This window comes from Elephas maximus, chromosome 17, assembly GCF_024166365.1.
Source record: "Elephas maximus indicus isolate mEleMax1 chromosome 17, mEleMax1 primary haplotype, whole genome shotgun sequence".
Classification (NCBI taxonomy): Eukaryota; Metazoa; Chordata; class Mammalia; order Proboscidea; family Elephantidae; genus Elephas; species Elephas maximus.
Window position 1 is genome coordinate 43,731,633 of NC_064835.1, and position 26,807 is coordinate 43,758,439.

Below are 26,807 nucleotides of genomic sequence, written 5' to 3' on the forward strand. Positions count from 1 at the left end.
TTATCACCGCTCTTATTCAACATTGTGTTGGAGGTCCTAGCCAGAGCAATTAGGCTAGATAAAGAAATAAAGGGCATCCAGGTTGGCAAGGAAGAAGTAAAATGATCTCTGTTTGCAGACGACATGATCTTATACACAGAAAAACGTATGGAATCCTCAAGAAAACTACTGAAACTAATAGAAGAGTTCAGCAGTGTATCTTAACATACAAAAATCAATTGGATTCCACTACACCAACAAAAAGAACATCGAAGAGGAAATCACCAAATCAGTGCCATTTACAGTAGCCCCCAGGAAGTTAAAATACTTAGGAACAAATCTTACCAGAGATGTAAAAGACTTATACAAAGAAAACTACAATACTCTTCTGCAAGAAACCGAAAGTGACCTACATAAGTGGAAAACATACCTTGCGCATGGATAGGAAGACTTAACATTATAAAAATATCTATTCTACCAAAAGCAGTCTATACATTTAAGGTAATTCCGATCGAAATTCCAATGACATTCTTTAATGAAATGGAGAAAAAAATCACCAACTTCCTATGGAAGGGAAAGAGATCCCGGATAAATAAAGCATTACTAGAAAAGAAGAATATAGTGGTAGGCCTCACCCTACCGGATTTTAGAACCTACTATACTGCCACAGTAGTCAGAATAGCCTGGTACTTGTACAACAATAGATACATAGACCAGTGGAACAGAATTGAGAATCCAGACATAAATCCATCCACATATGAGCAGCTGATATTTGACAAAGGCCCCAAAACAGTTAAATGGGGAAAAGACATTCTTTTTAACAAATGGTGCTGGCATAACTGGATATCCATCTGCGCAAAAATGAAACAAGACCCATACCTCAGTCCCTGCACAAAAAAGAGCTCAAAATGGATCAAAGACCTATATATAAAATCTAAAACAATACATCTCATGGAAGGAACAAAAAAAGGACAAAAAGTCTTAATAAAAACAAAATCTACAGAAACAAAAGAAAAGAAAAAGAAATCCACAAACAAAAGGAACTCAGCAGAGGAAAGTAAGAGGAACAATGAAAATGTTAACACCAATAAAAAAAAAAAAAAATTCAATACAAAATACAGCAATAAACTCACACCTGTCAATAATTTCACTGAATGTAAGTGGCCTAAATGCACCCATAAAGAGAGGCAGAGTGACAGACTGGATAAGAAAAAAAAAAAAAAAACACAGGATTCATCACTATGCTGTCTACATCAGAAACACCTTAGAAACAAAGAAGCAAATTTATTAAAAATCAGTGGATGGAAAAAAATATATTAAGCAAATAACTACCAAAAAAGAGCAGGAGTGGCAATACTAATTTCAGATAAGGTAGACTTTAATGCAAAACCCACCGTAAAAGACAAAGAAGGGCACTATATAATAACTAAAGAGCCAATCCATCATGAAGACTTAAGCATGATAAACATCTATGCACTCAATGACAGGGCTCCAAAATACATAAAGCAAACTCAAACAGCACTGAAAAGAGAAATTGACAGTTCCACAATAATAGTAGGAGACTTCAACGCAACACTCTTGGTAAAGGACAGAACATCTAGAAAGAAACTCAGCAAAGCTATGAAGAGCTAATGGGCAGAGTCAGCCAACTCGGCCTCAGAGACATATATAGAACACTCCACCCAACAGCTGGAAAGTGCACATTCTTTTCCAATGCACATGGACTGATCTCCAGGATAGACCACATATTAGGCCACAGAGCAACACTCAACAAAATACAAGAAAATGAGAAATACAGAGTGTCTTCTCTGACCACAAAGTCATAAAAGTAGAAATTAACAAACAGTAAGAACAAGGGAAAAATCAATTATATGGACATTGAAGAAATCAGAGATGGAATAAAAAAATTCCTTGAATCAGATGAGAATGAAAGCACATCAAAAAAAAAACCTTGGGGACACAACAAAGGAAGTGGTCAGAGGTCCATTTATAGCAATAGATGCACACATCAAAAAAGAAGAAAGTGACAAAATCAGAACATTAGCTACACAACCTGAACAAATAGAAAGAGAACAGCAAAAGAAGCCCCCAGCCACCAGAAGAAGGGAAATAATAATCGGAGCAGAAATAAATGAAATAGGATAGAAAAACAATAGAAAGAATCAACAAAACCAAGAATTGTTCTTTGGAAGGATCAAGAAAATTGACAAACCACTGATCATACTGAGAAAACAAAAACACAAGAGGATGCAAATAACCCAAACAGGAAATGAAAGGGGATTCATTACAACAGACCCAACTGAAATAAAAAGAATCATAACAATATTATGAAAAAGTATACTCCAACAAATTCAAAAACCTAGAGGAAATAGACAAATTTCTACAAGCACACTACCTACACAACTTAAAATAAAATTGAAAATCTGAACAGACCCAGAAGAGAAGAGGAAGAAAAGGTAAGAAAAAAAACTCACAACAAAAAAAAGACCCAGCCCAGATGGCTTCACAGGAGAACTCTACTGAACATTCAGAGAAGAGCTTACACCATTACTACTCAACATATTTCAGGACATAGAAAAGGAGGGGACACTTCCCAATTCATTCTATGAAGCCAGCATAACCCTGACACAAAAACCAGGAAAAGACACCACAAAAAAAAAAAGAAAAAAAATTACAGACCAATTTCTCTCATGAATATAGATGCAAAAATTCTCAACAAAATTCTACCCAATAGAATTCAGCAACATACCAAAAAAAAAAAGTACACCAAAACCAAGTAGGATTCATACCAGGTATGCAAGGATGGTTCCACATTAGAAAATCAATCAATGCAATCCTCCACATTAATAAAAGGAAAGATAAGAATCACATGATCATCTGAATAGATGCAGAAAAGGAATTTGACAAAGTCCAACACCCATTCCTAGGAAGAACTCTCGATAAAATAGGTATAGAAGGGCAATTGCACAAAGTAATAAAGGGCATCTATGCAAAGCCAAAGGCCAACATCATGTTTAACAGAGAGATGCTGAAAACTTTCCCCTCAAGAACAGAAACAAGATTTTTAAAAAGTATGCCCTTTATCCCCACTCCTATTTAAATAAACTCATAGGGTTTTCATTGACTGATTACTCTGTCCTATAGGGTCGCTATGAGTCGGAATCCACGGGACGGCACTGGGTTTGGTTTTTTTTTGTTGTTGTTGTTTAGATTGCCAGGCTTTTTTTTTTTTGTTTTTTTTGGAGACCACTCACTGTTGGTGGACTAGGAGTTGAGTGAGTTAACCGTTAAATATAATTTTTAATTATTTTTTCGGCTATTTCATGTATGAGGGTAAATCTTGTCTTTGTTATTCCATCTAGCGTACAAGTACAAGTCTCTCATCTATTGACTTTTAAAATTTTGGTAATTCTATTTCTAATTTCTAGAAATTCAGTTGGCCTTTCTCAGATCTGAAGTGTCTCCTTTTTAGTTTTCTATCTCTTGCATACAACGTCAACTTTGTCATTTATTTCTTTAAATAAACTCGTGTAATGTCCAAATCTGAAGTATGAGCAGAACTCCTTTTATTCTGTTATTTCTGCGGCAACACATTTGTATTCATATCATGTTACTGCTGTTGTTCTGTGCCCTCAAATCGGTTCCAACTGATAGTGACCTTATACAAAAGAGAACGAAACACTCCATGGTGCTGAGCCATCCTCACAGTCTTTGCTGTTTGACCCCAATGTTGCAGCCACTGTGTCAATCCATTTCTTTGAGGCTCTTTCTCTTTTTCATTGACTCTACTTTATGATGCATGATGTCCTTCTCCAGGGACTCGTTCCTCCTGATAACATGTCCAAAGAAAAAGAGTTTCAGTCCCACCTTAAACATTAAGCTGCTCCAGGCAGACCGAGGCTGCGTGTACCTGGAATGAAACTCCTTGAAGACTTGTTAAAAGGAAATCCTGTTTGTTTTTTCCTGTCCATTTCCACAATGAATCTAGAGCCCTCTTCTTAGGTCCCAGCCTTTGTGGACATGATAGGTTCCACTTTCTCTTTGGTTCACACTTCCTCTGTGATATGAGCCCTCCCCAGCCTAATTCAATATAGGGTCCCTGAGGACTTTCCACATGGGTGAATTCTGGCCCCGTCTTCCATTTCTCTGGCCCTTGCGTAGCCCTGGGATCCAATATCAAGTACTTGCAGTGTTTTTAGGTATCCTATAAGATACAAGTGTCTTTAGAGTGCAGACATGTGCTAGCTATGAATTTTTATCAAATGTGGAGGCAAAAATTTACCATATTCTTCCCTTTATTTTGTTATTTTTTTTTTAACCAGCATTTCTTATCATTTCCCAAAAGTGTTGATTTGAGGAAACTAGTCTCTCATTTATGGAACCTGAACCCATTTAAGACTGTTTTTAAGTTAAAACTGAAGGTATTCATTAGATCATGGGTGCTTCAAGCAGTTGTGATGGGCTACTAACATAAAGGTTTGCAATTTGGACACACCCAGTGGTACCCTGGAATAAAAGCCTGTCAACCTGCTTCTGTAAAGAAAACAGGCAAGGAAACCCTATGGAGAAGCTCTACTGTGTAACATATAGCGTTGCCATGGTTGGAATCCACTGGACTGTGAGAGGTTTTATTTTAAATTGATATTAGAGCTTCTAAGTACTGTGTTTCTACTGATAAAATGATATTTTCTGTGATATTTTTGGCTCTTGATGTACATCGGATAGTTTCACAAACCGTGGTCCATGTAATTTGCTTTCAATGCACTGATTGCTTTGCATAGGCCCCTCCACACCCAGGCTGGCTGCTCAGATATAAACGGGGCCTGTGCCATGTGAGCTGATCTGCATCAGGCAGGCAGGGGCAGCAAGATGGTGCCACAGACCCTGTTCCTCATGTCCCTGTTGCTCTGGGCCTCTGGTGAGAAATTAAAAGTGCTTCAATCCCTGTAGAGTAGAATCTTTGTAGAGCTGAGAAATGATTTTAAGATATGGTGGGAAATGATGGTTATTTCCAAATGGAACCAATTATGTGCCGATACCTAATATCGCTAAATATTTTGTATTGGGGGGATATTTTAATGTGTGTATGAAAAAGTATGTGTATATATGTATGCATGGTAATTGGCCGCTCTGATTACAGGAGCCAGTGGGGACATCATAATGACCCAGTCTCCAGCTTCTCTGGTTGCGTCTCCAGGAGAAACAGTGACCATCAACTGCAAGGCCAGCCAGAGTCTTTCTGAAAGCATCATTTTTTCCAGCGGGGACTTCTTAGCCTGGCACCAGCAGAAACCAGGACAGGCTCCTAAGCTGCTCATCTATGGGGCATCTAACCGGGCATCTGGGGTCCCTGAGCGGTTCAGTGGCAGTGGGTCTGGGAGAGACTTCACTCTCACCATCAGCAACTTCCGGGCTGAAGATGCCGCACTTTATTATTGTCAGCAGGGTAAAAAGCTACCTCCCACAGTGCTTCAGCCTCGAACAAAAACCTCCTCCCGAGGGCTACAGGCCAGTGAGTCTTCACTGCACCAGCTGCTTCCTTTCTGCTCAGCCCTGAACATGCATGCTTCCTCTCTCTGCCCCAAAACCTGCATCTCCTGACTAATTCCTTGAAGTATTTGCAGGTTCCAGGAGAAAATGAAGGGATGTGGCTTCTTCTGGATCTCCTTTCGTGATAAAATAAAGAAAGAAAATGCTCTAAAAATGTTTTGTAGGCTTTGTCAGGAGTTTTCATATCACAGGAACCTCCATGTTTCATATGGATAGATCATGTGACTGATTTCGGAAGGGTTCACTGTGCTTTATACCCTGAAAGATCAGTTCTCTCTTCCCTGTGCATTCTTGACTCTGGAACATTCCCATTTTATTTCCTTGTTTTCCTGGACTTTTTTCCTTTCTGTGCCATTACCCCTCATTACTCTGGACCTAACCCAATATTAAACCTGGACCCTTCATATTTAAAATCTCCCTCACAGAAAGTAGTATTTCTCTCTTCCGTTTTCCTTCCATGGATCCTGTTTTCCAGCCAAGTCTTCCTGGTCAACATCAATGAAGGCATTTTCATGCTCTAAGCTTCCACTTTACTGCCCTTTCCCCTCTCTCCATGTCTTTCAGGGGCACTCATTCTTTTAAAGACCAGACTCTAACTCATTAATCCTATCACTCTAGAAACATGTGATAGCTTTCCCATGTTCTTTTTCATTAGTTGTCAATTCTTCTTTGCATTAGTCCCTTGGGTACCCAAGTTTAATTTAGTGACTGAAGGAAATCATGGTTCTTTCTGTTTGTTAGTTGCCATCTTGTGAGTCCATGACTCATGAGAATTCAATGCATAATATTATCTGAATGTTGTGATCCATAGGGTTTTCCCTGGCTGATTTCCCAGAAGTAGGTCACCAGGCCTTTCTTTCTAGTCTGTATTAGTCTGCAAGTGCTACTGAAACCTGTTCAGCATCACAAAAACACGTGTAGAGGAAGTATGGTGAGTGAGGCCCATAGGTCCCTGCTACGTTGTATGCTGATGACAACCCAAGTAGTGTTTCCTGTCAGTATAGTTCAGAGTCTAACTGGCCCTGCAGCTAATAGAGACTTTCTCTCCTGGGAGACAGCCAGAGATTCTGGCACCTAGTGAGCAGGATCTGACCACTGGGACCCAAAATGTCAGACACTTGAGGATGATCCAGAGATACTGTGTAATCAGGGATACAAGTAACATCAAACCAATGGTGTCTAACTGGGACAAGTGGACAGGACTTGGTGGCTTGTACCATTTATTACATATCTCATTTCAAAATGTAGACCTATCTAAATAGGAGGATCACTCTGGAAGAAAATTCCATGTCTAAGAGATGAGGCTTCTGGAGCAGATAGAGGAAGTGTGCATGTTCAGGACTGTGCAGAAAGGAAGTAGCTGGTGCACTGAAGACTCACAGGCCTCCAGCCCTGGGAAGGAACTTCTATTTGAAGTTAAACAGTGTGAGAGGTTAGCCATAATGTTGCTAACAGCAATAATTTGCCATGTCTTCAGTCTGGAAGCTGCTGATTGTGACGGACCCACTGCCACTAAATAGGCCAGGGATCTCAGATGCCTAGTTGGATGCAACGGAGAAAAGCAGCTTCAGAGCCTGCCCTGGTTTTTGCTTATACCAGGCCAAGACGCTGCTAACACTCTGTCTGGACTTGCACTGATGGGGATCATTCTTCTGGAGACATGGTCAGGGAGACAGGAGACTGTGTTATCACAATGTCTCTACTGGCACCTGCAATCAGAGAGGATAATTACCATATATATGTATACACACACTTTTTCATAAGCATCTTAAAACATAGCATTTTGAATGGGCATTTTAGTGGAATATCTCTCACACATAATTGAGTCATTTTTGGAAATAGCCATCATTTCCCACTAAGTCTTAAATCATTTTTCAGCTCTACAAAGATACTTCTTTAAAGGGATCTAGGCAGTGTTCATTTCTCACCAGAGACCCAGAGCAACAGGAACATGAGGACAGGAGCTTGTAATACCGTCTTGCTGCCTCCACCTGCCTGATAAAGATCAGAACACATTGCAAAGTCCCTATTTATAAAATCTGAGCAGCCAGACTGGGCCTGGAGGATCTATGCAAAGCCGTCATTGAATGTGGAAGCAAAGGACGTGGGCAGTGGGTTGTGAAAGTAACCCATGTAACTCAAGATCTAATCACTAGAAAAGACAAAGTAGGCAACTTAGAAGCTCTCATATCAACATAGAAGCTCTAAAACTACAAGCAGTAGCTTCTCTTAAGAGCTTCTATTTAAAATAAGAAAAAAAAAAAATTGAAATGGGTTCAGGGCCCATAAACGATGGACTAGTTTCCTGATTTCTGCGATACTCGTGAAATAATATAAAATGCTCGAAATATATAAAAGAGAGTGAGGAGTAAAGAAGAGATGACAATGGAGAAATTTTGGTTCACTTTTTGATAAAAATTTATGGCCAGAAAATGTCTGAGCTCTAAACCCAATGTTATCCTGAAGGACAGTTGAAGTCACTGTATACACTAATGAATTACTTCTAGAGATTTGTAAAATCCAGGAAAATGAAAGACAGACCCAGAAATTACCAATGTGGGGAGTCCTGAGGGACCCTATGTTGTGCTAGAGCCAAGGGATGGTGGCTCTAATCTCAAAGACCCTAGGAACCAGAGAAACTAAGTGTATCCTTCAAATAGCTGCAAGAAAATGGTCAAAGGGCTCTAGGGTCATTGTGGAAATGAACAGGGAATAATAAGCAAAATTTCCTTCAGAGGTTTTGTCTAGAAGTCAGCCTTTCAAGGAGTTTCACTCCAGCTATGTATGGCCTAGGCGTGTCTGGAACTCTCCAACCTTGAAATTAGTTTAAGAAGGCCCAGTCAATAGAAAGCTGCTCTAGAAGAGGGCACACCCAGCATAAATCCTCAGGGCACCTCACAAATAAGTTTTCAAAGACTGATACCACTAAGAAGTCAGAGATCCTTGACATACAAGAAAATAAGATAACTAAGATATGAATATGAATGTGAAGCGACTGAAATAACAGAGAACAAAAGGTGTTCTCCTCACACTTTAGATTTGGAAGCTATGTGAGTTTATTTAAAGAAATAAATGATAAACTTTACATTGTACGCAAGGCATGGAAAACTAAACGCAGGGTACTATGTATCTGAAAAAAAAAAATCCAGAAATTAGATGCAGAATACACTTCCATCAGTTTGTCATACCATGAGGGCTTGCATATTGCTGTGATGCTGGTAGCTATGCCAACAATATACAAATACCAGGAGGGCCACCACAGTAGGCCTGGTTTCAGTTGAGCTTCTAGAGTAAGCCAGACTAGGATGAAGGACCTGGTGGTCTGCTTCTGAAAGAATTAGCCAGTGACAGCCTTAGAAATAGCAGCAGAACAATGTCTGTTTCACTGCCAGAAGACGAGCCCCTCAGGTTGGAAGGCACTCAAAAGATGACTGGGGAAGAGCTGCCTCCTTAAAGTTGAGTTGACCTTAATTCTGTACATGAAGTCTAGCTTTTGGGACATTTGAGTGCTGATATGGCATGACTCAAAGTCAGAAGAACCAGGTGAACATCCTTTAATAATGGAAATGTAGAATGTACGAACTGTAATTAGGAAAAGAGAAATTGTCAGAAATGAAATAGAATGCATAAAGATCAATATCCTAGACATTAGTCAGCCAAAATGCACTAGTATTGGTCATTTTGAGTTGGAAAATCATATGATCTATTATGCCAGGAATGATAACTTGAAGAGGTCTGGTGTTGCATTTATCAAGAAGAACAATTCAAAGTCTATCCTGAAATACAATGTTGACAGTCATAGAACCACATCTACACGTATACAAGTAAGACCAGTTAATATGAGTATTATTCAAATTTACCCACTAACCACTAAGTCCAAAGGTGAAGAAATAGAAGAGTTTTACCAAGTTCTGCAGTCTGAAATTGATCGAATACGCAATCAGTATGGTGACAGGAATGTGAAAGTTGGAAACAAATAGGAAGGATCAGTAATTGAAAAATATGGCCTTTGTGAAAGAAAGCATGCTGGAGATTGCATGATTTAGGGAGGACGAAAAGAGATGGTCCAGGTTTGGTGACTCTATAGAAGTCTTTCACTGAACCTTAAGGTAAAGGAGAAGAGTGAAACAGGACATAACTGGAAGGAGATGTGAAATCAGGACAGTTTTTTAAAAAGATGTTTCATGCTGATGGAAATGATGCTAAAGTGTGGAAAACACAGGTAGTTGAGAAAAGAGAGGTGAGAAATGCCAGGATACCCTTGGGAGGGACAGTGGTATAGGAGCAGAGGGACTGGCCTCAGGTAGGAAGGCTGCTCATCTACAGTAACAGGAAGAAAGGAAGGCAGAACATGGGGATGTAGATGCCTGTGGATCAGAAGATACATGAGAGGAGCTAGTGGAAGCTCTTCTAAGAAACAGGAAATGAGGTCATTTGCCTGGCATTTCACAAACTGAAAGAACTGAAGAAAAAATTCAAGCCTCGAGTTGCAATAGTGTAGGATTCCATGGGGAAAATATTAAATGATGCAGGAAGCATCAGAAGAAGATGGAAGGAATACACACAGTCATTATACCAAAAAGAATTAGTCGATATTCAACCATTTCAAGAGGTGGCATATGATCAGGAACTGATGGTACTGAAAGAAGAAGTCTAAGCTGCTCTGAAGTCATTGGCGAAAAACAAGGCTTCAGGAATTGATGGAATATCAATTGAGATGTTTCAACAAACAGATGCAATGCTGGAGGTGCTCACTCGTCTATGCCAAGAAATATGGAAGACAGCTTCCTGGCCAACTGACTGGAAGGGACCCATATTTATGCCTATTCCCAAGAAAGGTGATCCAACCGAATGTGGAAATTATAGAACAATATCATTAATATCACACGCAAGCAAAATTTTGCTGAAGATCGTTCAAAAATGGCTGCAGCAGTATATCGACAGGGAACTGCCAGAAATTCAGGCTGGTTTCAAAAGAGGACATGGAACCAGGGATATCACTGCTGATGTCAGATGGATCCTGGCTGAAAGCAGAGAATATCAGAAGGATGTTTACCCGTGTTTTACTGACTATGCAAAGACATTTGACTGTGTGGATCATAACAAACTATGGATAACACTGCGAAGATTGGGAGTTCCAGAACAATTATTTGTGCTCATGAGGAACCTTTACATAGATCAAGAGGCAGTTGTTTGGACAGAACAATGGGATACTGATTGGTTTAAAGTCAGGAAAGGTGTGGGTCAGGGTTGTATTCTTTCACATCTATTTAATCTGTATGCTGAACAAATAATCTGAGAAGCCGGACTATATGAAGAAGAATGGGGCATCATGATTGGAGGAAGACTCATTAGCAACCTGCGTTATGCAGATGACACAACCTTGCTTGTTGAAAGTGAAGAGGACTTGAAGCACTTACTAATGAAGATCAAAGACCACAGCCTTCAGTACGGATTACTCCTCAACATAAAGAAAACAAAAGTCCTCACAAATGGACCACTGAGCAACATCATGATAAACGGAGAAAAGATTGAAGTTGTCAAGGATTTCATTTTACTTGGATCCACAATCCACAGCCATGGAAGCAGCTGTCAGAAAGACGCATTTCATTGGGAAAATCTGCTGCAAAGGATCTCTTCAAAGTGTTGAAGAGCAAAGATGTCAGCATGAAGACTAAGGTGCGCCTGACCCAAGCCATGGTATTTTCAATCTCATCATTTGCATGTGAAAGCTGGACAATGAATAAGGAAGACCGAAGAAGAGTTGACACCTTTGAAATGTGGTGTCGGCGAAGAACATTGAATATACCATGGACTGCCAAAAGAACGAACAAATCTGTCTTGGAAGACGTGTGGGCAGAATGCTCCTTAGAGGAAAGGATGGCGATACCGCGTCTTACATACTTTGGACATGGTGTCAGGAGGGATGAGTCCCTGGAGAAGGACATCATGCTTGGCAGAGTACAGGGTCAGCAGAAAAGAGGAAGACACTCAACAAGGTGGATTGGCACAGTGGCTGCAACAATGAGCTCAAACATAACAACGATTGTAAGGATGGTGCAGGACCAGGCAGTTTTTCATTCTGTTGTGCATAGGGTCGCTATGAGTCAGAGCTGACTTGATGACATCTAACAGCAACAAAAACAAAGAATGACAAGTAGCTGTTAAAAGTGAAGAGAAAAGAAAAGAGAAAGGGTGCAGACTGAATGAACCAGGTAAATGAAATACGATTGTGAGGCAGGATTAAGGGCTGTCCTGAAGTAGTGTGCATAAATTTATGGTGAGATGAATCAGAATAATTATGTGTTTTTCTCCAGCCACATTAGGGCCATGGAAGCACGTATGTGGAGGGTGGAGTTTTTCCTAGGGTTTAGGTTTTTGGTATAATGACTCTGTGTATTTCTTCCATCTTCTTTTGATGCTTCCTGTGTAGTTTAATATTTTCCCCATAGAATCCTTCACTATTGCAACATGAGGCTTGAATTTTGAATTTTCAGTTTGGGAATCGCTGAGCGTTTTCTTCCCTTTTGGTTTACCATCTCCAGCTCTTTGCAGAGGTCATTGTAATACTTTACTTTGTCTTCTCGAGACACCTTTTGAAATTTTCTGTTCAGTTCTTTTACTTCATCAGTTCTTCCTTTTGCTTTAGCTGCTTGACATTGGAGAGCAAGTTTCAGAGTCTCCTCTGACATCCGTCTTGGTCTTTTCTTTCTTTCCTGTCTTTTCAATGACCTCTTGCTTTCTTCATGGATGATGTCCCTGATGTCATTCCACAACTCGTCTGGTCTTTGGTCACCAGTGTTCAATGAGTCAAATCTATTCTTGAGATGGTCTCTCTATTCAGGTGGGTTATACTCAAGGTCATATTTTGGTTCTCATGGGCTTCCTCTGATTTTCTTCAGTTTCAGCTTGAACTTGCATATGAGCAATTGATGATCTATTCCGTGGTCGGACCCTGGCCTTGTTCTGGCTGAAGATATTGAGCTTTTCCATCATTTCTTTCCACAGATATAGTCAATGATTTCTGTATGTATACTCTTTGTGCATAGTTGCCGTTAATGTTGGTGAAAGAAGGTATTGGCAATGAGGAAGTCGTTGGGCTTGCTAAATTCTATCATTGGATATCCGGCATTTTTTCTATCACCAAGGCAATATTTTCCAAGTACTGACCCTTCTTTTTTGCTTCCAACTTTTGCATTCCGATCTCCAGTAATTATGAATGCATCTTGATTGCATGTTCAGTCAATCTCAGACTGTAGCAGCTGATAAAAATCTTCTATTTCCTCATCTTTGGCTCTAGTGGTTGGTGCGTAAATTTGAATAATAGTCGTATTAACTGGTCTTCCTTGTACGCATATGGATATCATCCTATCACTGACGGCGTTGTACTTGAGGCTACATCTTCAAATGTTCTTTCTGATGATGAATGCAACACCATTCTTCTTTGAGTTGTCATTCCCAGCAGAGTACACTATATGATTGTCTGATTCAAAGTGGCCAATACCAGTCTATTTCAGCTCACTAATGCCTAGGATATCGAGGTTTATGTGTACCATTTCATTTTTGACCATTTCCAGTTTTCCGAGTTTCATACTTCATACATTCCAGGTTCCAATTTTTAACGGATGTTTGGAGTTGTTTCTTCTCATTTTGAGTCATGCCACATCAGGAAATGAAGGTCCTGAAAGCTTTACTCCATCCACGTCATTAAGGTCGTCTCTACTTTGAGGAGGCAGCCCTTCCCCAGTCATGTTTTGAGTGCCTTCCAACCTGGGGGGCTCATCTTCTAGCACTATATCATACAATGTCCTACTGCTATTCATAAGGTTTTCCTTGCTAATGTATTTCAGAAGTAGACTGCTGGGTCTTTCTTCCTAGTCTGTCTTAGTCTGGAAACTCACCTGAAACCTGTCCTCCATGGGTGACCCTGTTGGTACTTGAATACTGTAGGCATAGCTTCCCGCATCACAGCAACATGCAAGCTTCCACAGTACAACAAACTGACAGACATGTGGGGGACAAACAGAGGTAGAACAACTTAATAGACCCATAAAAAGTAAGAGATTGAAAAGGTAATCAAAAAATTCCAACAACAACAACAAAAAAAAACCCTGGCCCAGATGGCTTCACTGCAGAGTTCTACCAAACTTTTAAAGAAGAGTTATCACCACTACTGCTAAAGGTATTTCAGAGCATAGAAAAGTACGGAATACTCCCAAACTCATTGTAAGAAGCCAGCATATGCCTGATACCAAAACCAGGTAAAGAAAATACCACAAAAAAAGGATATTACAAACCTATATCCCTCATGAACTTGGATGCAAAAAAACTCAACAAAATTCTAGCTGATAAAATTCAACAACATATCAAAAAAATAATTCACCATGACCAGGTGGGATTCATAGCAGGTATGCACAGGTGGCTCAACATTAGGAAAATAATTAACGCAATCCATCATATAAACAAAACAAAAGACAAGAATCACATGATTTTATCAATTGATTCAGAAAAGGCATTTGACAAAGTGCAACATTTATTCATGATAAAAAGTGTCAGCGAAATAGGAATAGACATAATAAAGGGCATTTATACAAAGCCAATAACCAACATCATCCTAAATGGAGACAGCCTGAAAGCATTCCCCTTGAGATCGGGAACCAAACAAGGATGCCCTTTATCACCACTCTTATTTAACATTGTGCTGGAGGTCCTAGCCAGAGCAATTAGGCTAGATAAAGAAATAAATGGCATCCAGATTGGCAAGGAAGAAGTAAAATTGTCTCTATTTGCAGATGACATGATCTTATACACAGAAAACCCTAAGGAATCCTCCAGAAAACTACTGAAACTAATAAAAGAGTTCAGCAGATTATCAGGTACAAGATAAACATACAAAAATCAGTTGGATTCCTATACACCAACAAAAAGAACATCAAAAAGGGAGTCACCAAATCAATACCATTTACAGTAAAAAAAAAAAAAGCCCCCAAGAAAATAAAATACATGGCAATATATCTTACCAGAGATGTAAAGGCATATACAAAGAAACTTAGAAAACACTTCTGCAAGAAACCAAAAGAGACCTACATAAGGGGAAAAGCATACCTTGCACATGAATAGGAAGACTTAAAATTACAAAAATGTCTATTCTATGAAAAGCGATCGATAGATTTAACGCAATTCCGATCCAAATTCCAATGACATTTTTAATGAGATGGAGAAACAAATCACCAACTTCTTATGGAAGGGAAAGAGGTCCCAGATAAGTAAAGCATTACTGAAAAAGAAGAACAAAGTGGGAGGCCTTACTCTACCTGATTTGGGAACCTATTATACAGCCACAGTAGTCAAAACAGCTTGGTACTGGTACAACAACAGATATATAGACCAATGGAACAGAATTGAGAATCCAGACATACATCCATACACAAATGAGCAATTGATATTTGACAAAGGCCCCTAAGCAGTTAAATGAGGAAGAGACAGTCATTTTAACAGATGGTTCTGAAATAACTGATTATCCATTTGTAAAAAAAAATGAAAAAAGACCCATACCACACTCCATGCACAAAAACAAGTTCAAAATGGAACAAAGACCGAAATATAAAATCTAAAACAATAAAGATCATGGAAGAAAAAATTAGGACAACATTAGGAGCCCTAATACATGGCATAATTCCTATGCAAAACATTAGTAACAATGCAGAAGAAAAAGTAGATAACTGGGAGCTCCTAAAAATCAAACACCTATGCTCCTCCAAGGACTTCACCAAAAGGGTAAAAAGATTACCTACAGACTGGGAAAAAGTTTTTAGCTATGACATTTCTGACCAGGCCTAAACTCTAAAATCTATATAATACTGCAAAAACTCCACTACGAAAAGTCAAATAACCCTATTAATCAGTGGGCAAAAGATATGAATAGATACTTCAGTAAAGAAGACATCCAGGTAGCTAACAGATACGTGAGGAAATGCTCATGATCATTAGCCATTAGACAAATGCAAATCAAAACTACAATGAGATTTCATCTCACTCCAACAAGGCTGGCATTAATCCAAGAAAGACAAATGAATAAATGTTGGAGAGGGTGTGGAGAGACTGGAAAACTTATACACTGCTGGTGGGAATGTCAAATGGCACAACCACTTTGGAAATCTATTTGGCACTTCCTTAAAAAGCTAGAAATAGAACTATCATACAATCCAGCAATCTCACGCCTTGGAATATAAAAAAAATATCCTAGAGAAATAAGAGCCTTTACACGAACAGATATATGCACACCCTTGTTCACTGTAGCACTGTTTAAAATAGCAAAACAATGGTAGCAACCATGGTGCCCATCAACCAATGGATGAATGGATAAATAAATTATGGTATATTCACACAGTGGAATACTACCCATCAATAAAAAACAGTGATGAATCTGTGAAACTTTTCATAACATGGAGGAAAGTAGTAGGCATTATGCTTAGTAAAATTTGTCCATTGCAAAATGAAAAATACTGTGTAAGGCACTATTATAAGAACTAGAGAAATAGTTGAAACAGAGAAGAAAATATTCTTTAATGGTTACAGGAGGGGGAGGCAGAAAGGGTGAGAGAGGGGTATTCACTAATTAGGTAGTAGATAAGAACTACTTTAGGTGAAGGGAAAGACAACATACAATGCAGGTGAGGTCAGCACAACTGGGCTAAACCAAAAGCAAAAATGTTTTCTGAATAAACTGAATGCTTCCAAGGCCAGCGTAGAAGGGGCCAGGGTTTTAGGACCATGGCTTCGGGGGACAACTAAGTGAATTGGTATCATAAAATCTATTAAGAAAATATTCTGCATCCGCCTTTGGAGAGTGGTGCCTGGGGTCTTAAACGCTACCAAGCAGCCATCTAAGTTGTATCAACTAGTCTCAACCCATGTGGGTCAAAGGAGAATGAACAAAACAAGGCCACAAGGTAATTACAAGCCCAAGAGACAGAAAGGGACACATAAACCAGAGACTGCATCATCCTGAGACCACAAGAATTAGATGGTGCCTGGCTACAACCCATGAGTGCCCTGACAGGGAACACAATAGAGAACCCCTGAGGGAGCAGGAGAGTAGTGTAAGGCAGACAGGAAATTCTCAAAAAGACTAGACTTAATGGTCTGACTGAGACTAGAAGGACCCTGTGGTCATGGCCCCTAGACCTTCTGCTGGCCCTGGACAGGAACCATTCCCAAAGCCAACTCTTCAGAGAGGGATTGGGCTGGACAATGGGTTGGAGAGGGATGCTGGTGAGGAGTGAGCTTCTTGGATCAGGTAGACACTTGAGACTATGTAGGCATTTCCTGGCTGGAGGGGAGGTGAGAGGGTAGAGGGGGTTAGAAGCTGGCAAAATGAACATGAAAAGGGAAAGTGGAGAGAGAGAGCGGGTTGTCTCATTAGGAGGAGAGCAATTGGGAGTATGTAGCAAGGTGTATATAAATTTTTGTGTGACTGACTTGATTTGTAAACTTTCACTTAAAGCACAATAAAAATTAAAATATATATATAAAATTACTAGTAAAAAAGATTGGTATCTGCTGACACAAGGTTAATGGTTAAAAAAGGTTAGACCAAATGCTGCAAACTCTCCCTGGGACAAGTGAATTATAATTCTAAAGAGTGCTCAAGTCAAAAAAGCTTGGTAGGGAAGAAAAATATTGTCTCTTATACATAAAGAGCTAATAGAACAGTTTCATGCAAGGGGCAAAGAGGAAAGAAATTTTATGCCTCAGGTAGTGAATATGATATTCCTGGTAGCAACTTAATAAAATTGATGAATATCCTACCTTATTTCTCTCTCTTTCTTTATATGTTTATATACATTTGTTGTTACATGCTGGTTGGTTGGTTCTGACTCATGGTCACCATGTGTACAGCACAAGGAGACACTGGCCATCACGCGCCAGCCTTAGAATCATTGCTATGTTTGAGCCCATTGTTGCAGCCACTGTGTCAATCCATCTTATTCCTCTTTTTGGTTGATCCTCTACTTTACTAAGTATGAAGTCCTTCTCCAGGGACTGGTCCCTCCTGATAACATGTGCAAAGTGCACGAAATGAAGTCTCACCATTCTAGCTTCTAAGGAGCGTTCTGGCTCTACTTCTTCCAAGACAGACTTGTTTTTTCTAGGAAGTTCATGACATTCAGTATCTTTCTTCCCAGAATAATTCAAAGACATCAAGTTTTCTTCAGGTTCCTTATTCATTGTCCAGCTTTCACATAAAAATGAGACGATTGAAAATGCCATACTTTGAGTCAGGAGCACTGTAGATCTGAAAGTGACATTTTTGCTTTTTAGCACTTTAAATCTTCATTAGGAGATTTGTCCAATTCAGGAATTTGATTTCTGGACTGTTCCTTCCATGAGTGTTGTTTGTGCACTCAAGTAAAATGAAATCCTTGACAATATCAATCTTTTCTCCATTTATCACGAAGATACTTATTGGTCCATTTGTGAGGATTTCTGTTGCCTTTATTCTGAAGTATAATTAAAACAGAAGGCTGAAGTCTTTGATCTTCATCAGTAAGTGCTTCAAGTCATCTGCAAACTGCAGGTTGTTAATGAGTCTTCGTGCAATTCTGATGCTGCATTATTCTTCACATAGTCCAGCTTTTCCAATTATTTTCTCAGCATTCAAATTGAATAAGTATGGTGAAAAGATGCTACCCTGATCTATACCTTTTCTGATTTTAAACCATGAAGTGTCTCCTTGCTCTGTTCCAATGACTGCCTCTTGGTCTATGTATAATATTATCATGAGGACAATTAAGTACCCTGGAATTCCATTCAGAAAGACTGTTTGATCTCTTAATAAGTTGAACTAAAATATCCAAAAAATGAATCATCTTGTAAAAAATATTTCTTGCTCAGGAAATGGCTTTGAAATTTTCTTATGTTCCCTTTCCAGACACAGCACAGTATTCCTAATTGGAAAAGAATCACTGTCTCTTGTGTGTTGTGAAACCATACTCTCACGTGGATAACACAACTGATCAGCATTCAAAGATGGTTACTCCACACTGGACACAAGGAACAAGAGTAGGTAAAAGAATGTTAAAAATAACATCCATTTGGTCCAGGTGGGGAGCAGAAGACCTCTCTAATTTTTTCATCTTGATCATATTCAAAGGAGTGAGGAAATTGATATGGATAGGTCTGTAGTAGATTACCTCTGTTACCAGATGCTGGTAGTTTGGTGTGCATTGAATTAGAAGCTAGGGCGTGATTTGTAGGAACTGGGAAGTCAGCTGTGCAGGTGGAACTGTTTGAGTCGGTTGCCCTAGATTCAGTGTTTATGGGGTGGAGAGTGTCACACTCTCACACATTCTGTAGACTTTGTTCTGTAGACTTTGTTACCAAAATAGCCCAAAGCCACACAGACTTATACAAGTGGCCCAATTTTCACCTGGACCCAAATGGAGGTTCTTTCTGATAAAAGGTGAGAGTTTTTCCTTGAGTAGGAATTGAGATCAAGCTCCCAGCAGAGTGAGCTTTCCACCTGCAGGTGGGCTTGAGTGGATTCCTAGGCTCTGAGGCACCTGTGGTTAATGCTGATTGTCTTTTATCAATAACTGCAAATTGTCACCCACTAGGGGATACATTCATGGAGAAATATTTTTTAGGGGATACATTCATGGATAAATATTCTGACTGCAGGGAGCTCAGGACAGCTCTTTGACTCTGTTTATCTACTGAGTTTAGATGTTCTTCCTAAGCTGTGAAAAAGAGGTATGATAACATGCCTGACTTCTCTGGAGCTTAAGGGCCCTATTCTCCAACTTTCTGGTCTGAGTCTGCTTCCACATTTCTGATTTTTTATTTTTTTCTTAGAATAAATGGAAAAATCCCATAGAGACTCACAACTGCGTCTTAGGTAGGTCGGGGAAACATGGGCTGGCTCTTTCTGCCTATCCCCAGCTCACCACAAAGGGGATCTTAATTCCAATGACTATCTTGGCATTCTCTGCCTTGTAAGTTACTCACCTCGTCTGAGATTCCCTCTCGAGACTCACCCTTGAGGAAAGGGCTTCTGTCTTTAAAACATGGCCTCCTTACAAGTCACAGCTTGCCTGGATGTTTGATGCTGAAGTCTGTCTGTTTGTATGACCTTGTAAGAAGGCCTGGTTCACCTTAGAGATGGAGATTGCAGGACCCAAGAAAACTTTGGGGGGTAAAAGGGAATTCTAGAATTTTTAATCTGTTGCTGGAGCTGCCTTTGCCATGAGGATTTGTATGCATATGCCAAGATGACAAAGAAAAATGTTATTTTTGAAGTCGTTTCATTTGCATATTATAGTTGACCTGTACAAAAATGGTGAATATAGACTGAGAGCTCTCAAATTCCATGGTTCTTCTTCCATATTACACAGTTTCAAGAACTTTAAAAACTGCTTGTATGAATTTTAATAAGAAGATATCAAGACCCTCTTGAAAAATTAATCACCAAATTAAATCACTTATAATGATCTCCGAAGTCAGTTGATTCTGCCTTAACCACTTTGTCTCATCAGCTGTTAGCCAAAAGTGAAAACTGTGATTGAAGAGGCAAGGGCTCAATGAGTTATTTAGGAGCCATTCTTTGTCATATAATAATAATGCCATCTCTTCATTAGCAATTGGAAACAGCGACTCTCTGCTTTCAGAACGCAACATTTCTTAGCAGAAACATAAGCCCCATATTAGTCTTCTTGATCAGGAGCCAAGGTAACCCAACACTCCTGCTCTTTGAAGCATAAACTACTTACCTTTCAGTATTTCTAGAAATTTGTATGTTGACTCCCCTACAACACATCTTAGGCCAAGGAGAGAATGCAGGGTCAGTAAAAAATTGAATATAATGAAATCAAATTGAATGGAAAAGGATAGAATCCGATAATACAAAAAGACAAAATAATACAAAACCAAATCAAATAAATTTGAGCTCCCTGGAAGAGTCAGGGGATAAAGCCATAAAGTTTAACAAAAAGTTAAAAGCTATAAGCACTTCACAGAAACTGACTTGGGCAGATCTCACTCCTGTTTCATATTCTTTTCTTTGGAAATTAGGTATCTCCTCATTGGTTCTCCCAAAGGTGAATATCCTAGCAGCCCTAGGTGAAATTTGAAACTGATAATGAGAATTAATATTAATCTTCCATCCTAGAATGCACAAACATTATCGATTTAAAGCATACTAAAGATTCAAATACTTCCTGGGAGACACAAACAGTTTGCTCTCATCCACTAACAGACAGATTGGTGACTAAACTCCCCAATGGTGCCACCAAAGAAAGGCCTGGAAATCAGTTTTGATAAAGATTACAGCCAGGGAAGCCCTGTGGAGATCACATCTACTGTGACACATTTGGTGTAACCATTAGTTGGAAGTACCACAAAGACAATGGGTTTGGTATTTTTTTATTATTATTTTTCTTTTAAAAAGGGCTAGAATTGTTGACTATATGAAAAAAAAGCATATATTTGCTTGTCAGTAATATTTCTGAGTAGCAAATGAGCAATATCTTTTCCTTCTAGCTTACCAGGAAAGTCACAGGATTCAGTAAAACTGATGCACCTTGGATTCAAACTGTACAATTAATATTGGTCATAACAGTAGCTCTTCTACCCTCAGAACTTGTAGAGAAAAAAAGATAGTGGAAAATCTCTTACAAAAGTTGCCTAAGATTAACATTTGCAGGCAAACAGACAGAATGGGAGATGAAAAGAGAGACAGAGAGAGAGAGGAAGAATTTGACTAGATGGCATTGAATTTGTTTCTTTTTGTTTTGTAACAGTAACACTTTAGTGAGTTAGGCAAATACAAAACCATTTTGGACTGCAATTTGAAACAGGATAAACATGTCAAGAATTTGACATGAGTGCCCCCTAGTGTGCTGTTAACTTAGGACCAAAAACCAAACCTGTGGTGGAAAGGAATTCAACTCAGAGTGAACCTATAGGACAGAGTAGAATCACTCCATAAGTTTCTCAAGAAGTACATGGTAGATTCTAACTGCAGACCTTTTGGTTAGCAGCCAAACTCATAACCACTATGCCACCTCAGTTTCCTAAGTACAGAAGAAGTACAGAATTCCTGCTCTCAATTTTTTGGCCCTCCTAACAAGGAACGCTGGTTTTGCAGTAGTTAAAGAGCTTGGCTGCTAACTGATAGGTCTGTGGTTTGAACCCCCCAGATGCTCTGCAGGGGAAAGATATGGCATTCTGCTTCCTGTTAAGTGCTATAGCCTTGGAAACCATATGGAGCAGCACAACCCTGTCCTAGAGGGTCGCTGTAAGTTGGAATCAACTCAGGGACAGTGGGTTAACCAGAGCCCCTGCTTCCATGAAGATTACACTTTGGAAATCTTTGGAGCAATTCTACTCTGTCCAGAAAGGTTTCTATGATTCAGAATTGACTCAACAGCAGAAGGTTATTAAACTAGAGCACAGGAGTCCTTGGGTGATGCAAGCAGTGAACACACTTGGCTTCTAAGTAAAAGGTTGGAAGTTCGAGTCTACAAGAGGCTTATCAGAGGAAAGGAATGGTGACCTGCTTCAGAAAAGTCAGCTGCTGAAAACACTATGGTGCACAGTTCTACTCTTACAAGTATGTGGTCACCAGGAATCTCAGCTGAAAACTCAGCAACTGGTTAACCTGCCCATAATTTATCACCAGTCCACTCTTTCAGCATTTGCATGGGCCACAAACAACCCATCCCAGGCCCTCCCCTTCAGCTGGACCTGCCCTGCTGCACCAAAACTGAGTGAGTGGCCTTGTCCATTTGTCAATGAGTTAAAACTGTCACAACCATGGACAATCAAACAACAAAGAATGCACAGCCCACCCACTCAGACTTAACCAAATAAAACAAAAAAGCAGGTCAGAACAAAGAGATCTACAATCAATAAATGAGGAAAATAACTACTGAATGTCCTGAAGATAGCAGAAAATATCAAAACGTATAAGAAAAGGACGAGATGGGCCCATTAGGTGTCCAAAATAATACAAAAGATAAATTTCCTATAGAAGAAAAGGCACTAGAACTACCTGATAGGGAATTCGAATCTCGAAAATTCTGTACTATCCCAGAGTAGAAACAAAAAGACAAAAATGATCAAAAAATAGAGAAATTTATGGAAAAACAGACAAATTCCCAGAAAAAAAAACGACCAAAAATGGGAAGAGTTCAGAAAAATAATACAGGGACAAAATGAGAAAATACATTCACAACTAGAAACCATTCAGAAACAACAAGTAGAAATCGAACAGATAAATAACAAGATTTCAGAAATGGACAATGTCACAGAAGGGCTGAGGACCAGGTACAAATTTATGGAAAATAAGATCAGGGAAATTGAAATCAAAGGCTTGGATACAACTCTGTTAGAGGAAAAATCAGAAAAAAAATGAAGAAATCTTGAGAATTATGTGGGATACAATCAAAAGCAAACATTTGCTAGTGATCAGAGTTCCAGTACAGGGAGAGAAAATGGAAGACTCAAGGAAGATCATTGAGGAACTGCTGACAGAAAACTTCCCTAATATCATGAAAGATGAAAAGCTGACCATCCAAGAAGCTCAACAAACCCCATATAGGATAGACCCCTAAAGGAAATTACCAAGGCAAATCACAATCACACTGAATATAACTAAAGACACAGGCAAAATCCTGACAGCAGCTCGAGAAAAACAAAAAGTCACATACAGAAGAGAAACAATGAAACTAACCTCTGATTATTTGGCAGAAACCACCCAGGCAAGAAGGTAATTGGATGACATATATAAAACCTTGATAGGAAAAAGAAAAAAATCCCGACCAAGAATAACATATCCTTCAGAACTCTCATTCAAATATGATGGTGAAATTAGGACATTTCCAGGTTAACAGAAGTTAAGGGAATATGTGAAAACCAAACCAAACATACAAGAATTATTAAAGGGAGCCCTTCAGTATGAGAACAAAAAACATCAGACCACAGCCTGAATCTAGGACACAAGATTTTACCAGCCAGATCCAATGTAGGAAATGAACTCTCAAGGACGCTACAAAACCAAAAGAATTACAACGGGGAACCAGAGAGGTTAATCTGTGAATGAAAACAACATCAGAACAATAGGAGGGAATAAACAGTGTAGGTATAGAACTTTCTAATGGAGAAGAAGGCAAGGTGATACCAAGTAATAATAGACTGTTCAAACTAGAAAGATAAGGGTAAATTTCAAAGTAGTCCCAAAGAAAGTTAATGAACCTACTCAAGGAGAAAAAAAAAAAAAAGAAGAAGAAGAAAATCATTAAGTATCAATAAAATCAAAATCTACAAAAACAAAGGAAATGAAAAAGAAATCCACAAACAAAAGGAACTCGGCACAAAAGAGTAAGAGGAACAAAGAAAATGTTAGCACCAGAAAAAAAAAAAAAAAAAAACACTACAAAATGACAGCAATAAACTCAAACCTATTAATAAATAATTAAGCTGAACGTAAATGGCCAAAATGCACCCATAAGGAGACACAGAGTGACAGAATGGATTAAAAAAAAAAAAAAGGAACTATCTATATGCTGTCTACAAGAGGCACACCTTAGAAAAAAAGATGTCAGTTTATTAAAAATCAAAGGATGGAAAAAATATATCAAATAACTACCAAAAAAGAGTGAGAGTAGCACTACTAATCTTAGATAAGAGAGACTTTAAAACAAAATCCACCATAAAAGACAAAGAATGGCAGTATATAATGACTAAAGGAACAATCCGTCATGAAGTCCTAACCATAATAAACATCTCCACACCCAATGACAAGGCTCCAAAATACATAAAACAAACCCTAACAGCAATAAAAAGAGAAATTGACTGCTCAACAATAGTAGCAGGAGACTTAAACACACCACTCCCAGTAAAGAACAGATTATCTAGGAAGAAACTCAAGAAAGATACAGAAGAACTAAAGGCACAATCAGCCAACTTGACCTCATAGACATATATAGAACATTCCATCCAACAGATGCAAAGTACACATTCTTTTCCAGTGCACATGGAGCATTCTCCAGAATAGACCATATGTTAGGCCACAGAGCAACCCTCAACAAAATTGAAAGATTGAGATATTACAAAGTATCTTCTCTGACCACAATGTCATAAAAGTAGAAATTAACAACAGGAAGAACAATGGAAAAAGTCAAATTACATGAAAACTGACAACAGCCTGCTTAAAAATGTCTGGGTAATAGAAGAAATCAGAGATGAAATAAAGAAATTCCCAGAATCAGATGAGAATGAAAACACTTCATACCAAAACCTTTGGGACACAGGAAAGGAAATGCTCAGAGGTCAATTTATAGCAATAGACGCACACATCAAAAAAGAAGAAAGTGACAAGATCAGAATATTAGCTACACAACCTGAACAAACAGAAAAAGAGCAGCAAAAGAAGCCCACAGCCACCAGAAGAAAGGAAATAGGAAAGATCAGAGCAGAAATAGTGGATAAAAAAAGAAAGAATCAACAAAAGCAATAGTTGGTTCTTTGGAAAAGATCAACAAAATTGAAAAACCACTGGACATACTGATAAAAGAAAAACACGAGAGATTGCAAATAACCCAAATAAGAAAGGAAATGGGGGTCATTACAACAGATCCAACTGAAATAAAAAGAATCGTAACAGAGTATTATGAAAAAGTATACTCCAACAAATCAGAAAACCTAGAGGAAATGGACATATTTCTAGAAACACCCTGCCTACCGAAATTGACACAAAATGATGTTGAAAGTCTGAACAGACCCATAACAAGTAATGAGATAAAAAAGGTAAGAAAAAAACCTCCCAACAAATTAAAGCCCTGGCCCAGATGGCTTCACTGGAGAATTCTACCAAACATTCAGAGAAGAGCTTATGCTGTTACTATTCAACATATTTCAGAATATAGAAAAGGAAGGGCTCCTTCCAAATTCCTTCTATGAAGCCAGCATAACCCTGATATGAATACAAGGCAAAGACACCACAAAAAAAAAAAAAAAAACTAACAACCAATATCTCTCATGAATATAGACTCAAAAATTCTCAACAAAATTCTAGCCAATACAATTCAGCATCATATCAAAAAAAAAAACAGAAAAAAAAATACACCACAACCAAGTAGGATTCATGCAAGGTATGCAAGGGTGGTTGAACACTAGAAAATCAATCAACATAATCCACCACATTAATAAAAGGAAAGAAAAGAATCACATGATCATCTGAATAGATGCAGAAAAAGCATTCGACAAAGTCCAAAACCCATTCCTGGTAAGTACTCTCAATAAAATAGGTATAGAAGGGCAATTTCTCAACATAATTAAAGACATCTATTTTTTTTTTATGCAAAACCAAAGGCTGACATCATTCTTAGAGAGGCTGTAAACACTGTCCTTGAGAAGAAGAACAAGAGAAGAATGTCCTTTATCCCCACTCCTATTTAATATTATGGTGGAAGTTCTAACTAGAGCAAGAAGGAAAGAAAAAGAAACAAAGGGCTTCCAAATTGGAAATGAACAAGTAAAACTGTCCCTATTTTTGGATTATATGATACTCTACGTAAAAAACCCAAAAGACTCCATGGGAAAAGTATTGCAACTGATAGAAAGATTCAGCACAGTCCCAGGACACAAGATAAATACACAAAAATCAGTTGGATTTCTATACAACAATAAAAACAACAGTGAAAAGGAAATCAGGAAAATAATACCATTTATAATAGCCCCTAAAAACAAACAAAAAAACAAAAAAAAACAACTTAGGAATAAGTTTAACCAGGAATGTCAAGATCTATACAAAGAAACTACAAAACACTACTGCCAGAAACCAAAAGAGATCTATATAAATGGGAAAACATACCATGCTCATGGATAGGTAGACTCAGCCTTGTAAAAATGACAATTCTACCAGATTTACAAATACAATGCAATGCCAATCTAAATACCAACAATATTCTTTAAAGAGATGGAAAAACTTATCATTAACTTTATATGGAAAGGGAAGAAGTCCCAGAAAAGTAAAGCACTATTGAAGAAGAATAATAAAGTAGAAGGACTCACACTACCCGACATCAGAATCTACTATACAGCTATGTTACAGTAATCAAAACATCCTAGTACTGGCACAAAGACAGATACATTGACCAATGGAAAAAAAACGAGTGTCTAGATGTAAATCCATCCTCCTATGTTCACCTGATCTTCGACAAGGGCCCCAAGTCCATCGAATGGGGAAAAGACACTCTTTTTATCAAATGGTGCTG

The 26,807-nt window shown here is 38.7% G+C and overlaps 1 protein-coding gene across 1 annotated transcript in view; it reads left to right on the forward strand.

Moving 5' to 3' along the window:
* Window positions 1–4,810: 4,810 nt before the first annotated feature.
* Window positions 4,811–26,807, forward strand: part of LOC126060228 (uncharacterized) — a 44,071-nt gene continuing 22,074 nt past the window's right edge. The window contains exons 1-2 of the mRNA XM_049856354.1: window positions 4,811–4,897; window positions 5,120–5,491. Coding sequence (XP_049712311.1) covers window positions 4,849–4,897; window positions 5,120–5,491 — 421 coding nt within the window. The 5' untranslated portion in view covers window positions 4,811–4,848. The remainder of the gene's footprint in view (window positions 4,898–5,119; window positions 5,492–26,807) is intronic.